This window comes from Pezoporus wallicus, unplaced genomic scaffold, assembly GCF_028554395.1.
Source record: "Pezoporus wallicus isolate ANWC-B61680 ecotype Strahan unplaced genomic scaffold, APGP_CSIRO_Pwel_v1 contig_8047, whole genome shotgun sequence".
Taxonomy (NCBI): Eukaryota; Metazoa; Chordata; class Aves; order Psittaciformes; family Psittacidae; genus Pezoporus; species Pezoporus wallicus.
In genome coordinates this window covers 3,464,368-3,487,223 of record NW_026639548.1, presented here as the reverse complement: position 1 = coordinate 3,487,223, position 22,856 = coordinate 3,464,368, and the positions used below count along the sequence as shown (strand labels likewise).

Sequence of the window (22,856 nt, the reverse complement as noted above, 5' to 3'; positions counted from 1 at the left end):
CGCTGGACGGTCGGCGGATTTGTGCCCGGAGGAGCGATCTGCGGGCAATGCCGTTTGTGAGAGTGGTTGTTAGCCTGAGCAAGAACGAAGTTCTGTAGCCCCGTGAAGAGGACGGCCGGCTGTGTGTGGCTGGGGTGGAAGCAGTTCCTTCGTGGCCTGAGGGCAGGCTGAGGTGACGCTGTAAGGCCCGCAGGGGCGGGGACGCCTCTGGATGGGGATTTGGGCCGTGCAAGCTGTTTGAGGGTGGTGGAGGACTTCAGGCTGAGCACAAGCGGGAAAGAAGGGTTGCTGGGCTGGGGAAGAGGACAGACAGGTCTCTGAGGCTGGTTTGCATCACTGGGGCACTGCTCGGGCAGCGAGGGCTGGTGTGTCTTTTGCATGCGTTGTGCGGTAATGGAATACATTAGGCTGAGCTGAGTCCCAGGTGTGACTTGCAAGTAACATCAGTAGACCCTGGGTTACACCTGTCTGAGGTTGCAAATCTGCTGTGCTCTCCAGTCTAGTTGACTTTCTTCACAGCTTCTGACAGTCAGTTCAGACTTGACTACAAGAAGCTGTAACTTCCCCACGCAATCTGTTGTGGCTGTGTGGGGAGATTCAGCAGCAGGGATTTTTGCAGAGGGGTGTATATTTTATTATTTCTTTATTAAGGGCAAATACAGTAGTGCTGTTCATAATATTTATTGGAAGAAGGATGGGGAAAGGAGAAGGTTGAACACTAATGCTGTAGGTGGTTTGTCTTAGAAGATGACGGGAAGAGCTAGAGCCAGATCAAGAGGAAGACCTCCAGGGCAGGAGACTCCCATTTCTTCTGTAGGAGCTGCATCTGTAAGTTGATTTCTTTTTTAATGAATGACACGAGGCTTTGAAATGTAATTGCTTGACTACTTCCTCTTTTAGTATTTTGCTGTCATAATAGAGCTAATTGAAATAGGTAATGTTTTTATAGCCTGTTTTGTCCACAGTGATACAGATTCATAGAATAGTTAGGGTTGGAAATGACAGAGAAGCAGAACATTCAAGGCTGCTGTTGATAAATATTTGGGCAGAGCCTGTGTCTACCAGATGTTCTGACCTGTTCCTGTTGGTTTTAATTTTAATATGCAGGACTTTGTCTCTGCATTTGAACTAGTGTCTAGGGCTTGTTTTATGCATATTTGCCCTGGTCAAACTCTAGCTTGAAAATGGCTGATCTGTATTTGAAGCCATTGCCATGTAGCTGGAGATTTTTTTTAAAGCAGTTTCTCAAATCTGTCAGTTGTCAGTAATCATCTTTCGTGTCATTAGTCTGGAGGGGTGATCCTAGTCCATTTCTTGCCAGTGTCAGATGAGTTTAAGTCATGATAGAAGACACAGTTTATAATTCTCTTTCTCAAATGTGAAATACATGGAGCTCCAATGTGAATCTTTAATGAATAGGAAAGGAATGTAGTCAACTCAGGATAGTGGTGCTCAGTGTTTAGCTAATGTTGTGTGTTGCAGTGGCACTTCTTAATGTTATTTATTCACTAGGCAGTAATTGCAAAAACTGTTTTTATAAAATAAATAACTACTTGAAGTATCAGAGGCATTGTTAAAAATGAGAAGTCCAGAAATTTTAGTTACAGAGTTGGGAAGAGATTTGAATTTACTACTAATTAAATGCATATTAACTTGCAAAAAAAGAAAATTCCTCGACCTGCATTATTTTTAAGTTTGAGGTACAAAGTAATAACTCTGCTACATAATACAGGAAAAAAAGTTTAAACTTCTGTAACTGTCACATTTGAGTACTTGAGTATTCTGTACTTGGTTACTGACTTTGTTTTGGTTTACTCTTGGGAGTATGCTGTTTCTTCAGTTGCAGTAGGAAAAGTTATTCCCAACTATTGCAGGTTCATCAGACTTTGCCAATTCAGCCACCTGGCCGTCATCAGCCACGTGTTCATCCATCACTATCAGAAGAACCTGGTGCCCGTGGGTGCCAGAGCGAGAGAAGGCCAGAAGGTCAGAAAGAGTGAAAAAGTTCATTGCCCTCAAGAGCACAATTAAGGCATTCCTTAGACTATATTTCAAATTTTTCTTCTCAAAATGAGATTTATTACTGAGATTTAGAAACATTCACTCTGCATCCTTTGGGATGCAGTGTAACTGAACCAGGAATCTACTCCATCTGTACCATCTCTTCTATCAAAACAATAAATTAGAAAGCAGTTGGCACAATTACCTGCATGACTACCAATCATCAATTTCATTTTGTTGTTTTGTTATGCTTCTTGAATCTTAATAAGGAAATAAAATTTTCTTGCCTATTTTGGATCAAAGTGTATTTAAACATTTTGGTGCCAGCTGGAGCAGAAATGAAAGCTCTGTCCTCCCTGTGTTTGCAAAAAGATTGATTTGGAGGATTTACATCCCTTTTTTTTTATCTGGCTAGTGAGCTGTTCTATTTGCTTACTAGTTAGCTGTCCGTAAATCTTAAGAATTTGTTATGTGTTACCTGAATGTTATTATGAGATGGATTTACTACTTAGCAAAAGCTGTAGCTTAACATTTCATGATTTCTCTTGGTCTTATGTATATCTGATTTTCAAAATGGAACTGTATTTACTTTTATTTATATTTAAGTGTTGACTGTAATTCTTTCTCTTCCTCAAATTTTGAAACAATAGGATTACAGATTTCTGTGGGATTTCAGGAATTGTCTTTAGCAGACAGGGGTAGGCGTCGCAGAGATGTCAATGACCTTGGGGTGAACACTCGGCAAGCCATAGAACATGTTCAAGAATCAAAAACTGGTATGTTTGTATTAGACTGTAGGCATGTAAGCAAGTTGAACAAGTTTTGCTTTATTTCTGCTTTTAGTATCCTCTAGAAGATCAAGTAAATAAAATTTTTACTGTGTATTAGAAAAAGATGCAAGTTGCTCCCAGTATCTGAAGATGACGTGTCTGATGGCAAAGGGCTTCAGATGGAAGTTGTGTTGCATTTTCAATTGCAACTGTTTATATATAAGTGATGATCCTTATATGTTTCTGATGTCCACTTCTTCAGGCAGGACTCTTCAGGACTCTGTAGGTTTGCTTATAGAAGTTCTGGTTTGTAATGCATTGGCCTAACCAAATTCCTAAAGGTCTGATAAATATGGAATTTGAGAATTCTTCTGAAGAAACGTTGTAGTGTAAATAACAGGTGATGCACTTCTCTCCCTGAGATGAAATTGTGCATATGAAAAGAAGCAAAAGCAGGCTGTCACAGTTGTCCTGCCTTCCTGGTAGAACACAATCCTTCTTAATGTTCAACAGTGCAGTTTCTGTTCTGGTAGTAGTTTTGTATTGCAAGTGAGCTGTGAAGTGTCACAACAATGTAACAGCAACTGTAGTCCCTTTTTGCATAACTGAATAATGGCTGGAGCACGCCATAGGCCCAAGAATGGCAAGGCTTGTTCTGCTCAAGTCACTTTGGGCCAGAAGCAGTACAGTTTTCATTCTCACCTAGCTTTTCTGTCTAGAGCTATGCTGATGCTAGGTCATGGGTCACTGTACTTTGCAGGCAGCTGTATTCCTGGCCTTTTATTTTCTCTTTATAGCTTCACACAGTTATGCTTTGTATGTTTTCATTATTTTTTATTTTCATCTGAGATGTTATATTTCAGATGGGGAAAAATGGATAATGTAACCCAAATTAAAATGGATGATCCATAATTGTCTACAATGTACTTTTTGTATGAGACTTGTGTCTTTAGGAGAAATTGAAATGATATATGAAAAAATCAGAAGAAATACTTTAAATAAGTGATCTGAAGCCACTTTTTACTGTTGTGGGTTTTTTGTTTGCTTGTTTGTTCATTTGAAAAATCTTGAAATACCTAAAAAGATGTCATCTTGTAACATATGGGAATGTGGATATCTCTAGTGATTGACACTGTTAGTTTTTGTTTTATGCTTATGATTTGTGTAAGGCAAGATTAATTTGCCCACAAAAGAAGTTTAGGTTTTGGTGAAAATTCATCTTTCTCGTATTCAGTACAAATCCTTTGGGAAAGAGGTTACTGATCTAAATTCTTGCTGTGGGAGTTTTCCTGACAACTGAAGGAAAAAAAGCTCTAATAAGTGGGTGTCTGTGATAACACTACACCTATATGAGCATTTCATATAGTTTACTGAGTCACGGGACACAACAGACCTCTAACCTTTTGTCTGAATGCCTTAGTTTTTTGAAATGTCTCAGAACTGTTGAATTCCCATAAACTGGCAAAAGTTTGTAACTACTGACATTTTTGCCTCTCATTTTAGGTACTTCTGGTGTTAGGATAAAGCTAACTACAAATTACTTTCGTTTGACGTCTCGACCACAGTGGGCTTTATATCAGTACCATGTTGGCTATAGTCCTGAGATGGAAGCACGCCGCCTTCGATCAGCTTTGCTCTTCCAGCATGAAGAGCTAATTGGAAAGACTCATGCATTTGATGGATCAATACTATTCTTGCCAAAAAAACTAGTGAATAAGGTGTGATACAAGAATGCTATCTTACTTTTTCTTTTGACATGCATTTTATGATGCATCTTGTTTCTTACTGGTCTAGAAGTTAGAGAATTGATGTCCCACAAGCAGTGTTTCGTTGTGTTGAATATATTGGTGTAAGCTAATTTGCTTGTGTAGAGAAATTTGGTGATAAACTCCTAGTTCTCACGCTTAGGTTCTGCAGGCAAGAATAATCCTCAACATAGAAGTAGATGGTACATATAGTATTTTTCCTTCAGTTTTCTTTCTGCTTATATCTTTTCATAACTTCTGTATTTTAACATCTAAAATAATCAAAAGGGTAGATGTAGTGGGTGTATGTGGCAAGGTTTTGGTAGCTGGGTGGTCTTGGATGGCCCCTGTGGGAAAAGCTGTGGGCCTACCCTGCGCTGGAAATTTCCAGCTGGCTTCACAACAGAACGACTGTAAACCAAAGCTGAGCCCATCAGGAAAGTTGATGGCTCCTCTCTGTTTAAAATGGGAGGGACACGCCGTGTACTGATGGTAATATATTAAGTTTATTTCTTCAAGTTGAGTCTTTTTCCTGCAATGGTAATTAGTAAGTGCTCTTCCTGTTGTCTTACTGAATTCAGCTGCTTTGTGTTTAAGGCTCCATTCTTCTCTGTTAGTCATCTTCACCCAAATGAATGAATCCTAAAGTAGTTTACAGTCATAGTAGAAATAAAATTCCCATTTGAGCAAAGTCTTGGAATCTTAACATGCAAGTCCAGTTGGATATCAATGGAGCAAAGTGCAGAAAAAGCCTAGTTTGCTTCTAATTTCATTGACCTAACTTTACTTTTCTCAGGTTACTGAAGTGTTTAGTAGGACTCGAAATGGAGAGGATGTGAAGATAACAATCACATTGACTAATGAGTTGCCACCTTCTTCACCTACATGTCTTCAATTTTACAACATCATTTTTAGAAGGTTTGCTGTCCAAGTTGTATCTTTATAAGAAGCCATTCTAAAAATGTCTGACCTGTTTTTCCTTTCCAAGGAAAGGACTACAAACTAGTATTACAAATGTAAATTTGTAAGCCTTTGCAGCTACCGTTACTGTGTGGCCAGTCACATCTGGCAACATTTTAGTGTGCAGTTACATGCATGTTTCTGGCCCATGTTAGTATGAAATGAGTTCATACCTTTTTCTTGTGGAAGCAGATTTATACTGAAGTGCTAACTGTTGTGGGCAGTTAGTCCTATATCTGCCCTCCTTTTGAGTCTGCGGATTTGCTTCTTAAAGCAAATGGTGGTGCAGGACTTTGACCTGGCAAATTACTTCTTTTGCTGTAGTCTTTCCACGTAAGCTTGGTACTTGGGCTGCCTGCTTCATCTGACTGCTACATTCATCTGGGTGGTGAAAGGTTGGGTTGTATGCTAATATTCTGAAGTGATTAACTGTCATTAATAAGTGTCTGTGGCCTTCCTAAATTGAGTTTAATTAAAAGGTCACGTGTGATTGTTTTATCTGGTCAGATGAACAAAAAGTGAGGTTGGGCAGAGGGATGGGGCCATGCATAGTTTGATAGAATGAATAATAATGGTAAATGACATCCATATTTCAACTTCCAGGCTTTTGAAGATGTTGAATTTACAGCAGATTGGACGCAATTACTACAACCCCAGTGACCCAATCAGCATCCCTAATCACAGGTTTGGAAAACAGGATACTTGAGCTTAGGGGTGTGCAGGAAGAAAGGATGGTATTTTGGTACCGTTCTGGTGGTTTATTTTGTAATAAAACCATGGACTTAAATTGGTATTCCTGGGAAGCATGAGACCTCCTTCTCAGTTTCTTGTATGTGGAAGATCTCATTACTCGTTACCAGTGTGTATCCTGATACTACATTTAACTCCAGTGTCAGAAACCTTGCTTAAATGTCTGTAAGGCTGAGATCTCGAGTACTTTGATTTTAAAGCTCAGAAGTGTCTTGCCTTCATTCTGAAGGCCATTTAATCTGTGGAAATTCATACCTGGCCATACCTGGCTGTATGGGTAGTTCTGGAACTCACCTCTTGCTAGCTGTCATGTCATCTACCTGCTACAGGATCCCATACAGTGTGACTGTTGCTTATGGATATCCATAGGCCTCTTGTACAAGTTAGTAAGCTTGAGTTTTGACTGGAGCCCCATCATATATCCGTAGTGTACTCCTTGCCATTAACTTAGCTTGCATAACCTGGTTGGTGGAAGAAAGTGGACAGTGTTCTACTAGATAAACTGTTGGTGGTTTTAAAGTGTTTTGAATACCTGTACTAAAATACCTGACTAAAGATATCTTCATGTAAAATATTTTTCTTTTCTTTTTCCTTTCATTTTCTTTCTCCTTTTTTTTGTTTTTTTTTTTTTAACTTTCAGAGCATTGTTTGTATTTGGATCATGTTTTCTCTGTGTATAGCATGAGGTGTCCCTGCCCATGGCAGGGGAGTTGGAACTAGATGATCTTAAGGTCTTTTCCAACCCTAACTGTTCTATGATTGTATGATTGACTGCTTTCTAATGTCTGGGAAATTAGGCAGAGATGACTCGGGGTGAGAATAGAGATGCTTTAAAGCACATTAAGATTCTGTTTGTTCTTCTTTGACAGGTTGATGGTTTGGCCGGGCTTCACAAGTTCTATCCTCCAGTATGAGGAAAGCATTATGTTATGTGTAGATGTGAGCCATAAGGTTCTTCGCAGTGAAACAGTGTTGGATTTTATGTATAGTCTGTATTACCAGGTTGAAGAGCAAAGGTTTAGAGATACCTGTGCTAAAGAGCTGATAGGTTTAGTTGTTCTTACAAAGTAAGTCTCTTTGTATCCTTGTTATCTTGGAGATCTGTTTATTTTTGGGGGATGTTGCATGTCCTGAAGTATACGGTGAAGCATCAGAAAGATGGAAATTATGTCATTGTCAAGCAGCAAACTAATCGAAGCATTTACAAAGGCAGAAAGTACATGCTGGATTAGTTCTGTTTTTTTCATTTAGTTTTATCACGGTTTAGTTTTTAGCTGAATTGTTAGCCTGTTACAACAGAAAACTTCATGTTAATGCTGCTCATAGGAACAAAACTGCCAGCTTACATGAGTATTGCGATTAACCGTTTTGTTACTACTTTTCTGTTTGAGTTAAGAAGTAAAAAAAGAAAAGGAAAAAAGATTAAATTATTTATTTAGGTACAATAACAAAACATACAGAGTTGATGACATTGACTGGGATGCCAATCCACAGTGTACCTTTAGAAAATCAGATGGTTCTGAGATCAGCTACATCGACTACTACAAAAGGGTATGGAAACTGAACTGTCAGTGTGTGTGTTATGCTGTGTCCAGTCCTCTTGAGCATCTTTATTAATAATCTGGATGATGGAGCAGAGTGTACTCTCAGCGAGTTTGCTGATAATTTACCAGAGGTAGAATATATGGACAGTCTTTAAAGGAATTAATCTTTGATACCTTTGGTTCTTTGAAACAAAATTTACGTATGCCTTTTGTAGCTTAACCTCCTCTACCATGGAGGCCTACTGCTGTAATTGTGAAATCTTTCTGCTCATCAGTTTCAACTGTAAAACAGGATGAGGCTTAAAAAAACTAGAAGCAAAACTTAGGATATCCGTTCTGGTTCAGGATATAGGATATATTTTCTCTGCTTTTTTCGACTTTGCTGTGATCTCACTTTTTTGTTTTTAAATGCTACCCTTTGGATGAGTTCTGAGGTATCATTCTCTTTAAGAAAAAGTTAAACTATGAAGTATGTTTGTTGACATGAATAACTGCTACCAAGACCAACTCTTGCCAAATGCAAGGAAAGGTTGTTGAGTTTCAGAAACTTCACTGGGAATCTTTTTTGATTCTTGTGTTGTCTTGAATTAAATTGTTCTATAGGGCAGGAACTTTGCCCGTTACTGAACTGAAATGAGCATCCTCATCTTGAACTGGGTACTGTGGGTGATACAGCCTAGAGCAAGGCAGAAGCATTGTTGCTGTTGTCTCTTAAAAGCCAATAATTGGATCTCACCAGTAGAGAGAATAGTGCTTCCCTGTTTGGCCTTTTCTGACAAAGCCTATTCCTTTCAAGTTAGATGGACTAACTCAAAAAAGTTGCTGGTTGCTTTTGTTTTGGTTTAGTTTGTTTTAGGAAAAATACTGATTTTTCTAAAGTGAGCATGATTATTAAGAAAACTGTTATGAATAAACTAATGTACAATATACATTTGTAATACAGCAATATAATCAGGAAATTACTGACTTGAACCAGCCTGTCTTGATCAGTCAGTGCAGAAGGAAGGGAGGAAACATGATGCCAGGACCTGTGGTTCTAATTCCAGAGCTGTGCTTCCTAACAGGTACTGTAGCATTGTTTCTTATCAAACCATCTGTTAAATCATAATGCATACTGAAAATGGTATTTTGACAGCACCCTCTTACCAAGTTAGGTAGAAGTGTTTTGTGTGTGTAAACATGAGTTTAGACTGAAGTTTTGCAGCCAAAAGATTAGATTATATAAATGCAGCTAAAGAGTTTGAGGGGGTTTGATGTTGTGTAGTTTTTACGTGTGGTGTTAAACACTGGCCTACTGATAACTTCAAGAGTTTATTGGAGGTAGAACTTCTGCTTAAGAAAAAAAGGTACATTTACTATAAATTGATAATTTTGTAAGATATTTAAGTACTTTATTACTCTGAGATACTGACTTTGCACTAACCATACCTGTCCATCTCAGCACTGTTTTGTTTTCCTTTGGAAAATATAACTCAACAGCTGCATCTGTTGTGTGGTTTCCTCTCAAGTGCAAAAATCCAGAATTTCCTTTTTTTCTGTGCAGATGGGAATGTGTGTACAGGGAGCAACTGAAAACCTTGATTACTCCTGACACTTTGTGTCTGCAGTGCATATACAGTTAATCTGCATGACTTGCAAGTTTGCTTTTCATAGTCTTTTTACTCAGAAAAAGATTTTGCTGTTAACAGGATTAACTGAGAAGATGCGTAATGATTTTAATATGATGAAAGACTTGGCTTTTCATACACGACTGCCACCTGAGCAAAGGCAACGTGAAATTGGAAGACTTGTTGAGTATATCCGAAAGTATGCTACCTTAATGTCTTTTGTACTATTTTATCATACAAATTTTTCATGACAAACTACTTTCCTGTAACAACACTTTGGAAATCATACTGGTTTTAAAAAAAGTCTTAGCAAGAACAGTTTTCTTTGTTTTAATTTAAATCCTGTTTTTAAACAGAGATGACAATGTTCAGAAGGAACTCCGAGACTGGGGTTTAAGCTTTGATTCTCATTTATTATCCTTTACGGGAAGAGTTGTTCAAGGAGAAAAGATCCTTCAATCGGGAAATGTGGTAAATAAAGCAACTTCTAAATATTTTGGATAAACTGATAAAGCAAGTTCTTTAGGAAGGAGGTACCGCGTACTGGTTGATAAGTGAAGGATTGTAAGTGAAGACCTTATACACAAATCTCTGTCCAAACAGGAGACACTCAAACTTCTTAATTTGTTTACAGGTTCTGTTTGGAAGCCCCTGGAGGTTTTCCTGTCTTCTGTTACAATAGTGTCTTCCTTGCAAAGCAGTCCCTCTGTCTAAAAGTCATTTCAGATACACAAACTAGGAGACTATAGGTGTTTCTAACTAGCTTCTATTTGTTAAAACACCAGTGCTTTAAAATGAGAACCCACTATTTTTTTTCAGTACGTAGAATACATACACTATCTGTTCAGTCAGAGGTGAGGTAACTTAGAGGTGAATAACTTGGATTTCAATAGGTTGCCATAAAACATGATGTATTTGTTCTCTAGTAGAAGTCTTTGTTTTGAATAGATGCAAAAGGGCATGTTACAGTATCTTTATTTGTGTATCTGTGTTTGGTAAAGGCTTTTTTGTGTGTGTTGGGTGTTATTGAAAAGATCTGGTATCTTCATAGTAATACTTTCTCAGCAATTACCTTACTAAAATGGAAAATGTAAGAAAAATAAGTCAGTGCTTAAACAGCTGCGTCTTTGTAGCACAGAATCTGTGTGGCAAATAGCAGCAACTTGGCTAAAAATCGTAAGTATCTTTGCATCATTATGAATGAAGCATTTGAAGAGTGATTTTTTTGAAAGGGCTAGTAAAGCTTATTTTCAGTCAGTGACAAGAGCAGTAAAGGAATGGTTCAGAATCATTTATATTTTTCTAGGCAGAAGCATTCCAATCTGTTCCTGAAGTGTATCAGGAAGTAGTTGTGGTATAGTTTGTTCAGGAGGGTGTTGATTTTCTTCCTTTACTGTCTCTTATTTACAGTTTGATTACAATCCTCAGTTTGGTGATTGGTCAAAGGAAACTAGGGCAGCTCCCTTAATATGTCCCAAGCCCTTGGACAACTGGTTATTAATATACACACGCCGCAACTATGACACTGCTAATACATTGCTTCAAAATCTGTTTAAAGTCACACCAGCTATGGGAATCAAAATGAACAAGGCAACCATGTAAGTGTCTTTAGAAAGCTGATGGAAATATCATTTTATTCTGAAGGCATAACTGTTAGCATGCTTAGGCTGTTAAATGAGGAGTATAGTATAGTGTGTCACACTACCAAGTTCTGTGAGATTTGTGCTAAAGTAAAGTTGATTTCGGTAAACAAATTGTTCAGTTTTATCCAGTGACTGACTTCTTACACTTTTACTGGTAAGAGTTTTCACTGGAGGTTCAAACATGACAAAACCAAACCATGTCAGATGTAAAGTTGTTGAGCAAATCCTTCTCATGTGAAGCCATATTTAATATGAAAAGGAGTTCTGGATTACATGGTTTAGTGTGTGATGTCCCTGCCCATGGCAGGGGTTTGAAACTAGATAGTCTTAAGGTCCTTTCCAACCCTAACTATTCTGTGTATTTTCTTGCTGACTTTGGATGTATTCTGATTTTTTCTCATTGCAAACATCTTCGAGTACCTGTGCTTGCTTTTAACTTTGAATTTCATTGCTGTTGGAAGCCTGAATTATGGGTGATCCCTCTTAAAATCTTCAAAATGTGTGTCTGTTGTATGTTTATTAATAGCTGTAAAAGTGACACTTCATACAGCACTGATGCATAATGAGCACTTGTGTTTTTGCTGAAGTTTCAATAGCTGTTAGTTGGGTTTTTTTTCTGTAAGCATTTTTCTCTTCCTTTTCAGGATTGAAGTAGATGATAGAACAGAAGCTTATTTAAGGGGTTTACAGCAAAGTATTACCTCTGACACAAACATAGTATGTATTTGAACCTGTAATTTCAAATTGCATTAAACTCTGTTATTGGTGTTTTAAGACTAGTGGGTTTCATTCTCAGAAATAAAACTCTTGGCTCCTGAGTATCTGCTGTATGCCTACTCATACTGCTGTTCAAACTCCAGACTAACTATGAGTATCCCTCTGGGAAAAGAGCCTTTGTACTTTGCTCTGGAGCATGGGCACTGAAACTTTACAGGTATTTCTTTCACTGTGAACACTTGAATATTCCTCTTGAGCGTAAGAAACTTTTAAAGATCTACAACTGTGATGTAAATCTGAGTGTGCAGCTTCTTAAAATCATTCCTTTTTTTCTTTAAAGGTAGTTTGTGTTTTGTCTAGTAGCCGAAAGGATAAATATGATGCTATCAAGAAGTACTTATGTACAGATTGTCCTGTTCCAAGTCAATGTGTGATTGCTCGCACTTTAAGCAAGCCTCAGACCGTTATGGCCGTAGCAACAAAAATTGCCTTACAAATGAACTGTAAAATGGGTGGAGAACTTTGGAGTGTTGAGATCCCAGTAAGTGATTATTTTAATTTTTTTTAATGGTAATAGCTTTTTTTTATTGAGCCTTACTTCAAAACAAAGCCTTCCCCCCCCCCCCCCCCGAAGAAAAGAAAACTGAATATTGTTTGTGTAGTTTCTTTCTTCTCTATGAGAAGAGGTGTGAAGTTAAATATGACATAAGGAGATACATAATTCAAGAACTCTGTACCTGAGGTTTGTTGAAGTATCCTGAAACCACAGGCCTTATGTCAGGATCTTGTTTGGCTGTAGGATGGAGATGATGGGTGCTTTGGCATGTCTTCATGTACTAATATGTGTTCTGTATTGATTCCTTTCAAGCTGAAACAGGTAATGGTTGTGGGAATTGATTGTTACCATGATACAGTATCTGGAAAGCAGTCAATTGCAGGATTTGTCTCTAGCCTGAATCAAACAATGACACGGTAAGATTTGAATGGGGTAAGGGGAGTGGGGGGAGAAATAATCTTTGTATCTCCCTTAACTGAGAAGTAGTTTGTATATTGTCATCATGAAAGCGTCCAGATTGATTTACTGTACGTAGTTAATGAGAACTTTATATTGTGAATTATTTTTTCCACTCTGTCCCTTAAGGAATAGCCTTGTCCTTCTTCCACAGTGCTTGGGAGGGGGGCCAAGTAGCGGGACAAGGGCTGGGATGGATAGAGGGCATCAGAGCTAGGGATCCTCTGCCTTTGGCTGACTTGTGTAAAAGCTTTTTGAGCGGAGTTGCACGTGGTGCTAAGGCATTTGTCTACCGCAGGGGCTTTGCGAGGGAAATACTGCACTAGCGCACTAACTCTTGCTTGACTGCATTGACCTGCAATAAGACTTAAGTCCTCATAGCCTTTTAAAAATAACTTGATTGAGGTAAGCCTGGGAAATGCTTGGCAGCTCATCTGTTGTTTTGTTCTTCACAGGTGGTTCTCCCGCTGTGTTGTTCAAAGTCGTGGGCAAGAACTCGTGGATGGGCTCAAAGCCTGCTTGCAGAGTAAGGGAAGGCTTTCTGTTCTTCTTGATTCAGAGCTAAGAAAGACAGTTTAGCTTCTCAAAACACATTTCCTCAGCTGCCTTGAGGGGAGTCATTACCAAATTAAAAATATTGATGAAAATTAATAGCATTTTGTATGTATTCCTCCACTGATTCACATATTTCTTGATAAGCGTATGCTGCTTATCAGTGAGCTTCAAAGAATGCTTTAAAGGAGATGGATTTAAAGGATGACAGCTCCTTGCTGTGATAGAGGCCAGCAGAGTAGATAACCTCCTTGTGCTCTTTCTTTTTTTGCAGGTAACACTTGTGTATCATGATGCATACCTGTTTCTGATTAGTGAAAGACTGAGGACCTTAGGTTCCAAAACTTAGGGCTCTTTTCCCAGTAATAAAAACCTATTTTTGTTGTGGAAAGATTTTTCATGATACTAACAGCTTTTACTCTTTCTTTTTAAGCTGCTTTAAGAGACTGGTTCAAGTGGAATAAGTATTTGCCCTCTCGTATTATTGTTTATCGTGATGGTGTAGGAGATGGACAACTATATACTTTGGTTAATTATGAAGTGCCTCAATTTTTGGATTGCTTGAAGAGTGTTGGTAAAGACTACAAGTAAGTCTGTTTCCAACAGCCCCCTTTTTTACACTACAAGAGTAAAAGGATGCTGGGGCATGAATTAGCAGGGCTCATTTGGAGAGCTTTAAACTAGATTCGAAGGGGGATGGGGTTGTAGCTGGGCTTGCCCCAGTGAGGCAGCACTCCAGAACTGATGAAGACTGGGAGGCCTCCTATAATCCTAGGGTGAAATCGGTGTGCTCGGCTCGCTCCCTGGAATGTCTGTACACCAGTGCACGCAGCATGGGAAATAAGCAGGAGGAGTTGGAAACCTGTGTTAAGTCAGGAGACTATGATCTGGTGGCAATTACAGAGACGTGCTGGGACAGCTCACATGACTGGAATATGGTCATGGAGGGCTATGTCCTCTTCAGGAAAGACAGGCCAGCCAGGCGGGGTGGTGGGGTTGCTCTTTATGTACGGGAGCAACTACAATGCACTGAGTTCTGTCCAGGGACAGATGACGAGCGAGTTGAGAGTCTGTGGGTGAGAATTAAGGGGCAGGCTGGCAGGGGCAATACTGTTGTGGGTGTCTCTTACAGACCACCAGATCAGGGTGAGGAAGTTGACGAGGCCTTCTACAGGCAGCTGAGAGCAGCCTCACAGTCACAGGCCGTGGTCGTCGTGGGGGATTTTAACTTCCCTGATGTTTGCTGGAAGGACCACTCACCAACCCAGCCACAGTCCGGGAGGTTCCTCCAGTGTATGGATGATAACTTCCTCCTGCAAATGGTGGATGAGCCGACCAGGAGAGGAGTGCTGCTGGATCTCATCCTCACTAACAAGGAGGATCTGGTCGAAGCAGTAAGGGTTAAGGGCTGCCTTGGTTGCAGCAACCACGAGATGGTGGAGTTCAGAATCTTGTGTGGTAGGACCAGTAGAATAGCAAGTAGAATTGCAACCCTGGACTTTAGCAGGGCAAACTTTGGCCTTTTCAAGCAATTGCTAGGGGAAATCCCATGGGCAAGGCTGTTTGAAGGTAAAGGGGCCCAAGATAGTTGGTTGGCATTCAAGGATTGCTTTTTCCAAGCTCAAGATCGGAGCATCCCAACACGCAGGAAGTCAAGGAAGAGGGCCAGGAGACCTGCGTGGCTAAATAGGGAATTGCTGGGTATGCTCAAGTGGAAGAGGAGAGTTTACAGGTCATGGAAGGAGGGGCTGGCCACTTGGGAGGAATATAAGGCTGCTGCTAGAGGATGTAGGGAGGCAGCTAGGAGGACTAAGGCCTCCTTAGAATTAAACCTGGCGAGAAGGGTCAAGGACAGCAAAAAGAGCTTTTTCAAATACATGGCAGATAAAACTAACACCAGAGGCAATGTAGGCCCACTGATGAATGGGATGGGTGCCCTGGTGACAGAAGATACAGAGATGGCAGAGTTACTGAATGCCGTCTTTGTCTCTGTCTACTCTGCTGCAGGCAGTCCTGAAGAGCCCTGTACCCCCAAGACCTTAGATGAAGTCAGGTCGACGGAGCGGTTTGCTTTAGTTGATGAGGAATGGGTTAGAGACCAGTTGAGCAATCTGGACATCCATAAATCCATGGGTCCAGATGGGATGCACCGGCGGGTGCTGAGGGAACTGGCAGAAGTCATTGCTAGACCACACTCCATCATCTTTACCAAGTCTTGGGAAACGGGAGAGGTGCCTGAGGACTGGAGGAAAGCAAATGTCACTCCAGTCTTCAAAAAGGGCAAGAAGGAGGACCCGGGTAACTATAGACCGGTCAGCCTCACCTCCATCCCTGGGAAAGTGATGGAATACCTTATCCTTGGTACCATCTTAAGGCATATCAAGGATAAGAGGGTTATGAGGGGCAGTCAGCATGGCTTCACCAAGGGGAAATCATGTTTGACCAATCTCTTAGCCTTTTATGAGGAAATAACACAGTGGATGGATGGTGGTCTACCTTGACTTCAGCAAAGCATTTGACACAGTCTCCCACAGCATCCTCACAGCTAAATTGAGGAAGTGTGGTCTGGATGATCAGGTAGTGAGGTGGACTGCGAACTGGCTGAAGGAGAGAAGCCAGAGAGTTGTAGTCTATGGGGCAGAGTCTAGTTGGAGGCCTGTAACTAGTGGAGTGCCTCAAGGGTCAGTACTAGGACCAGTATTATTTAATACATTCATCAGGGATTTAGATGAGGGAATTGAGTGTACTATCAGCAAGTTTGCTGATGACACTAAGCTGGGAGGAGTGGCTGACACGCCAGAAGGCTGTGCTGCCATCCAGCGAGACCTGGACAGGCTGGAGAGTTGGGCAGGGAGTAACTTGATGAAATATAACAAGGGAAAGTGTAGAGTCCTGCATCTGGGCAGGAACAACCCCAGGTTCCAGTATAGGTTGGGAAACGACCTGTTAGAGAGCAGTGTAGGGGAGAGGGACCTGGGGGTCCTAGTGGAGGACAGGATGACCATGAGCCAACACTGTGCCCTTGTGGCCAAGAAGGCCAATGGCATCCTGGGGTGTATTAGAAGGGCGGTGGTTAGTAGGTCGAGAGAGGTCCTCCTTCCCCTCTACTCTGCCCTGGTGAGACCCCATCTGGAATATTGTGTCCAGTTCTGGGCCCCTCAGTTCAAGAAGGACAGGGAGCTGCTGGAGAGAGTCCAGCGCAGGGCAACTAAGATGATTAAGGGAGTGGAGCATCTCCCTTATGAGGAAAGACTGGGGGAGCTGGGTCTTTATAGTTTGGAGAAGAGGAGACTGAGGGGTGACCTTATTAGTGTATATAAATATATAAAGGGGGAGTGTCACGAGGATGGAGCCAGGCTCTACTCAGTGGCAAACAATGATAGGACAAGGGGTAATGGGTACAAACTGGAACACAAGAGGTTCCACTTAAACTTGAGAAGAAACTTCTTCTCAGTGAGGGTGACGGAACACTGGAACAGGCTGCCCAGGGAGGTTGTGGAGTCTCCTTCCCTGGAGACATTCAAAACCCGCCTGGACGCATTCCTGTGTAACATTATCTAGGTGTTCCTGCTCCGGCAGGGGGATTGGACTAGATGATCTTTCGAGGTCCCTTCCAATCTCTAACATACTGTGATACTGTGAAGAGAAATACACACCTGGGTACAAAAAGTGGTTACTGATGAAGATTGTTTCCTTTTCATCCTTATTTATTTTGATTTGAGCTCAAGTAACTGCTTTTTACATGATTTGAGATACCTAACTTGTAATATATCAGGAAAAGTTTTTAGTACACACACCACTTGAGTATTCAGTGTACATACTCTTCAGGCATTCTTCATCCATATGGTAGTCAATACCTTTCTTTCCAACTGTTCGATCATGTCTTGTAGATCAGTTTTTTAATTAGCACTTCTGAAGGGACTGACTGTCATCCAGTCACTTTTGTTCTGTGCAGTTTTCGACATTTTGTTGTAAAACTTAACAATTGCAGTGACTTGGCCTCATAATCTGCTTTGGAAAATGAAAAGATATCCTGACAAGGCAGCAGAATGCAAGTTACAGTAGTAGAAACTGAAGTGCTTAACTACTTTTGTTTGGCTTCTGTAATTACTTGCTCTTTACCAAAACCACTATTAAAACACATTGTCTCCTCTGTGAAAATTGAGGGGGATAGGGTAGAAATAAGGTCTGTAGTTAGAAGATCCCTTTTTAGTAAGTTTTGTGTCTCCCTATTAAGTTAAATACAAGCTGGGTTGGTGAGTAATAGTATCAAAGTTACACCTGAAACTAAAAATCTCAAGTATGAACGTCGTATTTAAATCAATGAATTGGTGAACTTGCATGTGAAATTAATGTTCTGGAGAACTTTCAAGCTTGTTTGTAATTTGAAGTTCTAAAGAATCTTCTTCTGAATTACTTAGTGCATTTTTTTGCCATAATTTTGTTGTTGTTGTCTTATTTTCACTTATGTTAGTCCAAGGCTTACTGTGATAGTTGTGAAGAAACGAGTGAATACCAGGTTCTTCGCAGGGAGTATGGGAGCACTTAAAAACCCACCCCCTGGTACTGTTGTTGATGTGGAGGTTACCAGACCAGAATGGTGAGTTTGTATAGAAGTAGCATGTCTGTTTGCTGGCAACCTGATAATAAAGGAAATGTATCTGATATTAAATTGATTGGGGGATCGTGTAGAGTAGTGCTTTCTGTACTTCTGTCCTTTGGTAAAGAAATCACAGTGACTGTGTAGATGAAGGAAATGGACAAACTTAAGTTTTCATTATGCAACACTTCACGGTTTCCAACATCCAGGATTTGTATACTTTGCAGCGTCACGTATGCTTTAAGGAAATGCGCAGGGTGGGTATGGGGAGGAAAACTCTGTGAAGAAAGGTCTTAAGACTTGTTGCATAGCATAAGATTATTTATGTTCTTCCAGATCTCCTGGCCTTTCAGGAATAGGGGAAGCTGATTTTTGTGGTCAAAGGATAAGTGTATTTTGGGGGTTTACTCAATATGCATAAAGTGACTTGAAAAAATAAGACAAATCCACACAAAGCAGCTATTTCTGTACCAGACCGCTGAGGTTCTGTTTCTTCTATTACAGGTATGATTTCTACATTGTGAGTCAGGCAGTGAGAAATGGTTGTGTTGCACCCACTCATTACAACGTAATTTATGACACTAGCAAACTGAAACCTGATCATATACAACGTTTAACCTACAAGCTTTGCCACATGTATTATAATTGGTCGGTAAGTATTTCCTCTGGGAAATGATAATGTTTTTCTTCTAAGATTGCATGTCAGTATGCAATAACAACCCACAAGAGGGTAGAAAAAGGCATCCTTAAAACAATCCAAAAAGGCATCCTTAAAACAACCCAAAAAGCCTGCAGGTATGCTCTTGACCTAGAGTGGTGAGGTCTGGAGATTAAAATAATCTTTATTCTTACTAGGAAATACTTGCTTTAAGTAGTATTTCCAAATTCTCTGTCAAAACAAAAACTGAAATGATTATTTTTCTTACTTGCAGAAATACTTAGTTCTTTGTATGGAGATGGAACAGGGCTCCTCCATTTCCCTTAAGGCTTCCCTTGTTGCACACCCAGATCAGCACACAATTGGCTCATGCCCAAGATGTGCTTTGTATCTGTCAGTTTGGTGATCAGAAATTCTGCATGTGACTTACACTTCAGTGTCAAATGTAAACCTGTGTGAGAGGCTTTTTTGGAGTGAGGAGGGGAATGGAGCTTGGCAATTTTGGCACCTGTTGTTCTGTGAAGCAGATTTCTTTAACATGCTCAGTGTATGTGATGTTTTTTTTCACAAACGGGCATAGTCTACAAGAATTGTACATTTTACATGTACCCAGACTGTTGAACTCCGGGGCTCTGCTACAGTGAATGTGTGCTTATTTAATGACTTGAAAGTAATTCCTTTTATCTTTTTCCCTCTGCAGGGTGTTATCAGAGTACCTGCTCCCTGCCAGTATGCTCATAAACTGGCTTTCCTTGTTGGTCAGAGCATTCACAGAGAGCCAAACCTGTTACTTTCAGACAGACTCTACTATCTTTAAAGTTGAGTTACCAGCTAAAAAAACCATTGTAGTTCCTTTCCAGGGCATGGGAAATTGTCTGAGACCTGATTTTGGTTTGGTTTTCTTCTGAAGGGACACGTGCATGGCATAATAAGCATGGGCAGTGTGGAAGTTTTTCACAGTAGCAGGAAGAAGCTTGAGATCTGCTACCTGTAAAAATTACATTATTTGGCATGATTTTTTAATACTTATTTAATAGAGTTTCTGGGATTCTTCACAAAAGGTTATCTGTTGTTCTTAAGTTTTAGGGGAAGCCTTACACAGAATAATTAGGATTCAGGCTAGCATATTACACTGTCAAATTCAAAATGCAGCTGTTGCTTCCTTGTTTTCATTGGCTATTGAAATGAGGGCAGAATTATTTCTGTATCTTACCATAGCTCCAGGAACACATTTATGAGACAAGGCTAGGGAGTGCTTTCAACAAGAAGGTATGGCTTAGAACTGGAATGCTGTTGTGGGGGCCGTGTGACTTGCACTGGACTGAGGTGCTTTTTCGTAGTCTTGTCACTTCCTATTTACAACACAGCGTGAGTAAACTGCTGTTTTACAACTGCCAGTTTGTAACTGGAATGAACTAAACGTCTTGGTTGATACTGTTTAAGGGCATTCTTGTTAAACATAATTTCCATTAAAGAATATAAGTGCACGGACGAGCAAGAAAGTAAGTAGATGGGTTTTGGCCTCACAGCACAGTTCCCAGTAATGAGCAGTGCTTAGGCCTGGGTGTGCCTAATTTGGATTAGTGCTGGGTTTTTTTGGGTTTTTTTTTTAACTAATGCATGTTGAACCTTGTTCCTTTTTGTTGTGAGATTTAAATAAAGTTGTTGCTGTAATCCGTGCCGATTTGCTCATGTTAGATGTATTTGCTGTACTTCAAGGGCATTTGGTGTGACATGTGCTAACCATTTTTACCTCTGGAAAGCTCCTGGAGCTGTGCGTCCAGAGAAGCCTTTATCTACAGTGAACTTCAGCGGCCGCCAACAGTGCTGAAAGATGAGGGAGCACCAGAGCTTGTGTTGAGTTCAGGTTTTTAATTTCCTGGGCTGACAGCACTGTACCAGCTTCTTCCACACAGAATTTGTAATGAAGAGAGGCAGCAGGGTTTTGTGACAGATATTTTGGTCCTTCTGCTGTCCCACAGTGATAGCTTTCCCTGTTCACTATTAGGATTCAGTATTTCTTCCTAGTTCTGTATCACTTACAGGTACTCATTGTGATCTGGTTTCTGTCACCGGGGTCAGTAGGAAACTGCGTCCTTATCCACCACCGAAAGGTAGGAAATGGTGGTTGTGGCCTGTTCCTCCTGGAACACTGTCCCTGGGCAGGTGGCTAATTCTTCCTGAGGGGAGTAGGAGGCTGACACTGTAACCAGGGAGCTGATACAGTTCATTCATGAAACATACTGCACTCTACAAAATATCAAATTATTTATTTATATAAAATATAATACACAACAGTTGTACACATGCACACACCCACACAGTACTTTACCACAAATTTAGGCCAGTTATTTTCTTTAATTAACTGTTATAATCTAGCACACGGTATCTTACAGGAATTTACATTATTATCTGAAGACACAATGGGGAAGCTTTGATCATTCATTTATAAACCTTCCAGAAATTACAAAAAGAAAGGCAGTCTGAAAAGTATGTATAAACAGTAAAAACAATTTACAAATGGACAAGAATTACAAAATAGTACCAGCCAATGACTGCCATCAGTGTGTACGATTGGTTTGCTGAAGATGCCAATACTGCAGCTGATATTTGATAATCGCCTGGTGCAGCCTTTTTACTGGCTACAGCTTGGGTATGTAACACAGTTTTTCACTTCTTACTGTAGACATGCACTTGATGGTCAATCTGACATCAATATCAAAATGCCTTTAACTTAGTACTGTACCTCCACAGGGGAAATCACTGGGGATTGAAGGGTAGTTGTGGTGGAGGTTTTGGGTGTGGGTTGTTGTTTTTTCCTCCCCCCTAATTTAGAACATCGAACCAGGAACTCCAAAACTGGAGGTGGTACAGTCGAAACTAGGTGAGTCTCTGAATAACTTACAGTGTCTGAGTTCAGCTTAGTGAAAATGTTGACAAAAGAAATCAGTACAAGGGGTTTGGTTTGGAAAAGAAAGAAAAAAAAGAAGCAAAACCAGAAAAGAAAGCATTTTGCACAGCACTTTCAAACTCCCAGGAGTTACATCAGACAGTGGATGGAGTCAGTAACAGAGTACTTGATCTTAAATTACCATGTTTGAGGGAAGATGAAGACAGCTGAATACACAGTACATACAAAGTATACGCTGTATATTTATTAGACAGTACAAATCATTGTGCATTAATAAGGCAAAACATCAAGGCTGATTAAACTAGGAGTTTCAAGACCATTTCTGTTAGTGATAAAGATTAGATGGAGTAGGGTGATCTCTGCACTTGGAGTCAATGAACAGAGTTTTCTTGCCCCACTCGTGGTTAAAGGAGACTAAAGGCTGAGATTTATCCAGTGGAGTTGCAGGTGTGAAGTTGACTTCAAGTAAAACCACGTTCTTCTGGTCTTAATCCCCCAAAATTTTAGTCAATTTTGTTTAAAAGAAATATTTGCAACAGATAATCCATTTCTTTTTTTCTTGCTGTTTTGATTAAGCAATTCCCATGATTGTATTGATGTCAGAGTTAAAAACGCAAAGGTTTGGGGAAGTTGCACTGCATAGTCATGAAAGCCCTAGTTTTGACGTTTAAAGAAAAAATAAATACACAGACTGGAAGCTTTACAAGTTGTCCAGGAGAACATGACTCATTTCACTGCACCCAGCTTTTTCAGCAGTTTCTTGCCTTTGGAAAGCAGCCCCTTTTTCTTTTTCGAGGACATATCCCTGCCTCTCCCGGGACTACCAGAACCCATAGGTGACGTAGGTGACCCAGAATGGAGATGGACTGTGGGGGATGGTGCTCTCCGTGATGTACCTGTATTCTCAGGAGGAACCTATTAGGTACATTGTTATAATTTATTGAATGTTTGAAAGCTTAAAAGCTGTTATCATCAAGAACGTTGATAACATCCCTTGTCCCATCACCCACTTAAACAAAGGGCTGGTTCCTTTCGTCTTTGTGGCTTAAAACAGCGTACAGGCTTACAGAAAAGACACATTTTGAGAGGAAGTAGAGACGATAGGAAACACTCCAAGAGCCCTGGTTTGGTTACACGTCTTTAAACGAGGAGTTAAAGACACTCCTTTTGCCATAATTCTGGCTACGAAAGCCACAAAACTGGTTTTGGTTTTGCATTTCAGTACTCTGAGAGTACAGAAATGAAGAGGGGTACTTTTAGCTAGGGAATTAAGAGACGTGTGTTAATTACTACAGATCAGCAGTCCATAGAAGCCAAACCATTTCAGAGGAAATGACTTAAAATGCTACATGATTATTTGTTTTAAATGCCTTTTCTTTAAAATTG

The 22,856-nt window shown here is 40.2% G+C and overlaps 2 protein-coding genes across 7 annotated transcripts in view; one reads left to right on the top strand and one right to left on the bottom strand.

Moving 5' to 3' along the window:
• The first annotated feature begins 126 nt into the window (after positions 1-126).
• Positions 127-19,468, top strand: PIWIL1 (piwi like RNA-mediated gene silencing 1). Its single transcript, XM_057414924.1, has 21 exons — positions 127-172; positions 745-828; positions 1,875-1,986; positions 2,652-2,777; positions 4,275-4,489; positions 5,313-5,434; positions 6,080-6,160; positions 7,096-7,293; positions 7,666-7,777; positions 8,714-8,834; positions 9,459-9,576; positions 9,734-9,848; positions 10,788-10,975; positions 11,665-11,737; positions 12,078-12,278; positions 12,606-12,709; positions 13,205-13,275; positions 13,735-13,888; positions 17,776-17,901; positions 18,406-18,553; positions 19,260-19,468. The coding sequence occupies exons 2-21, from the start codon at positions 748-750 to the stop codon at positions 19,374-19,376; spliced, it is 2,583 nt and encodes an 860-aa protein (XP_057270907.1). The 5' UTR covers positions 127-172; positions 745-747; the 3' UTR covers positions 19,377-19,468.
• A 1,342-nt stretch (positions 19,469-20,810) lies between these two features.
• Positions 20,811-22,856, bottom strand: part of RIMBP2 (RIMS binding protein 2) — a 136,395-nt gene continuing 134,349 nt past the window's right edge. For 5 of the 6 annotated variants that reach the window (XM_057414911.1, XM_057414912.1, XM_057414917.1 and 2 more), the window contains one exon: positions 20,811-22,385. In XM_057414911.1, the coding sequence (XP_057270894.1) occupies positions 22,197-22,385 (189 nt within the window). In that variant the 3' untranslated portion in view covers positions 20,811-22,196. The remainder of the gene's footprint in view (positions 22,386-22,856) is intronic. The other variant, XM_057414914.1, reaches the window with a different exon arrangement.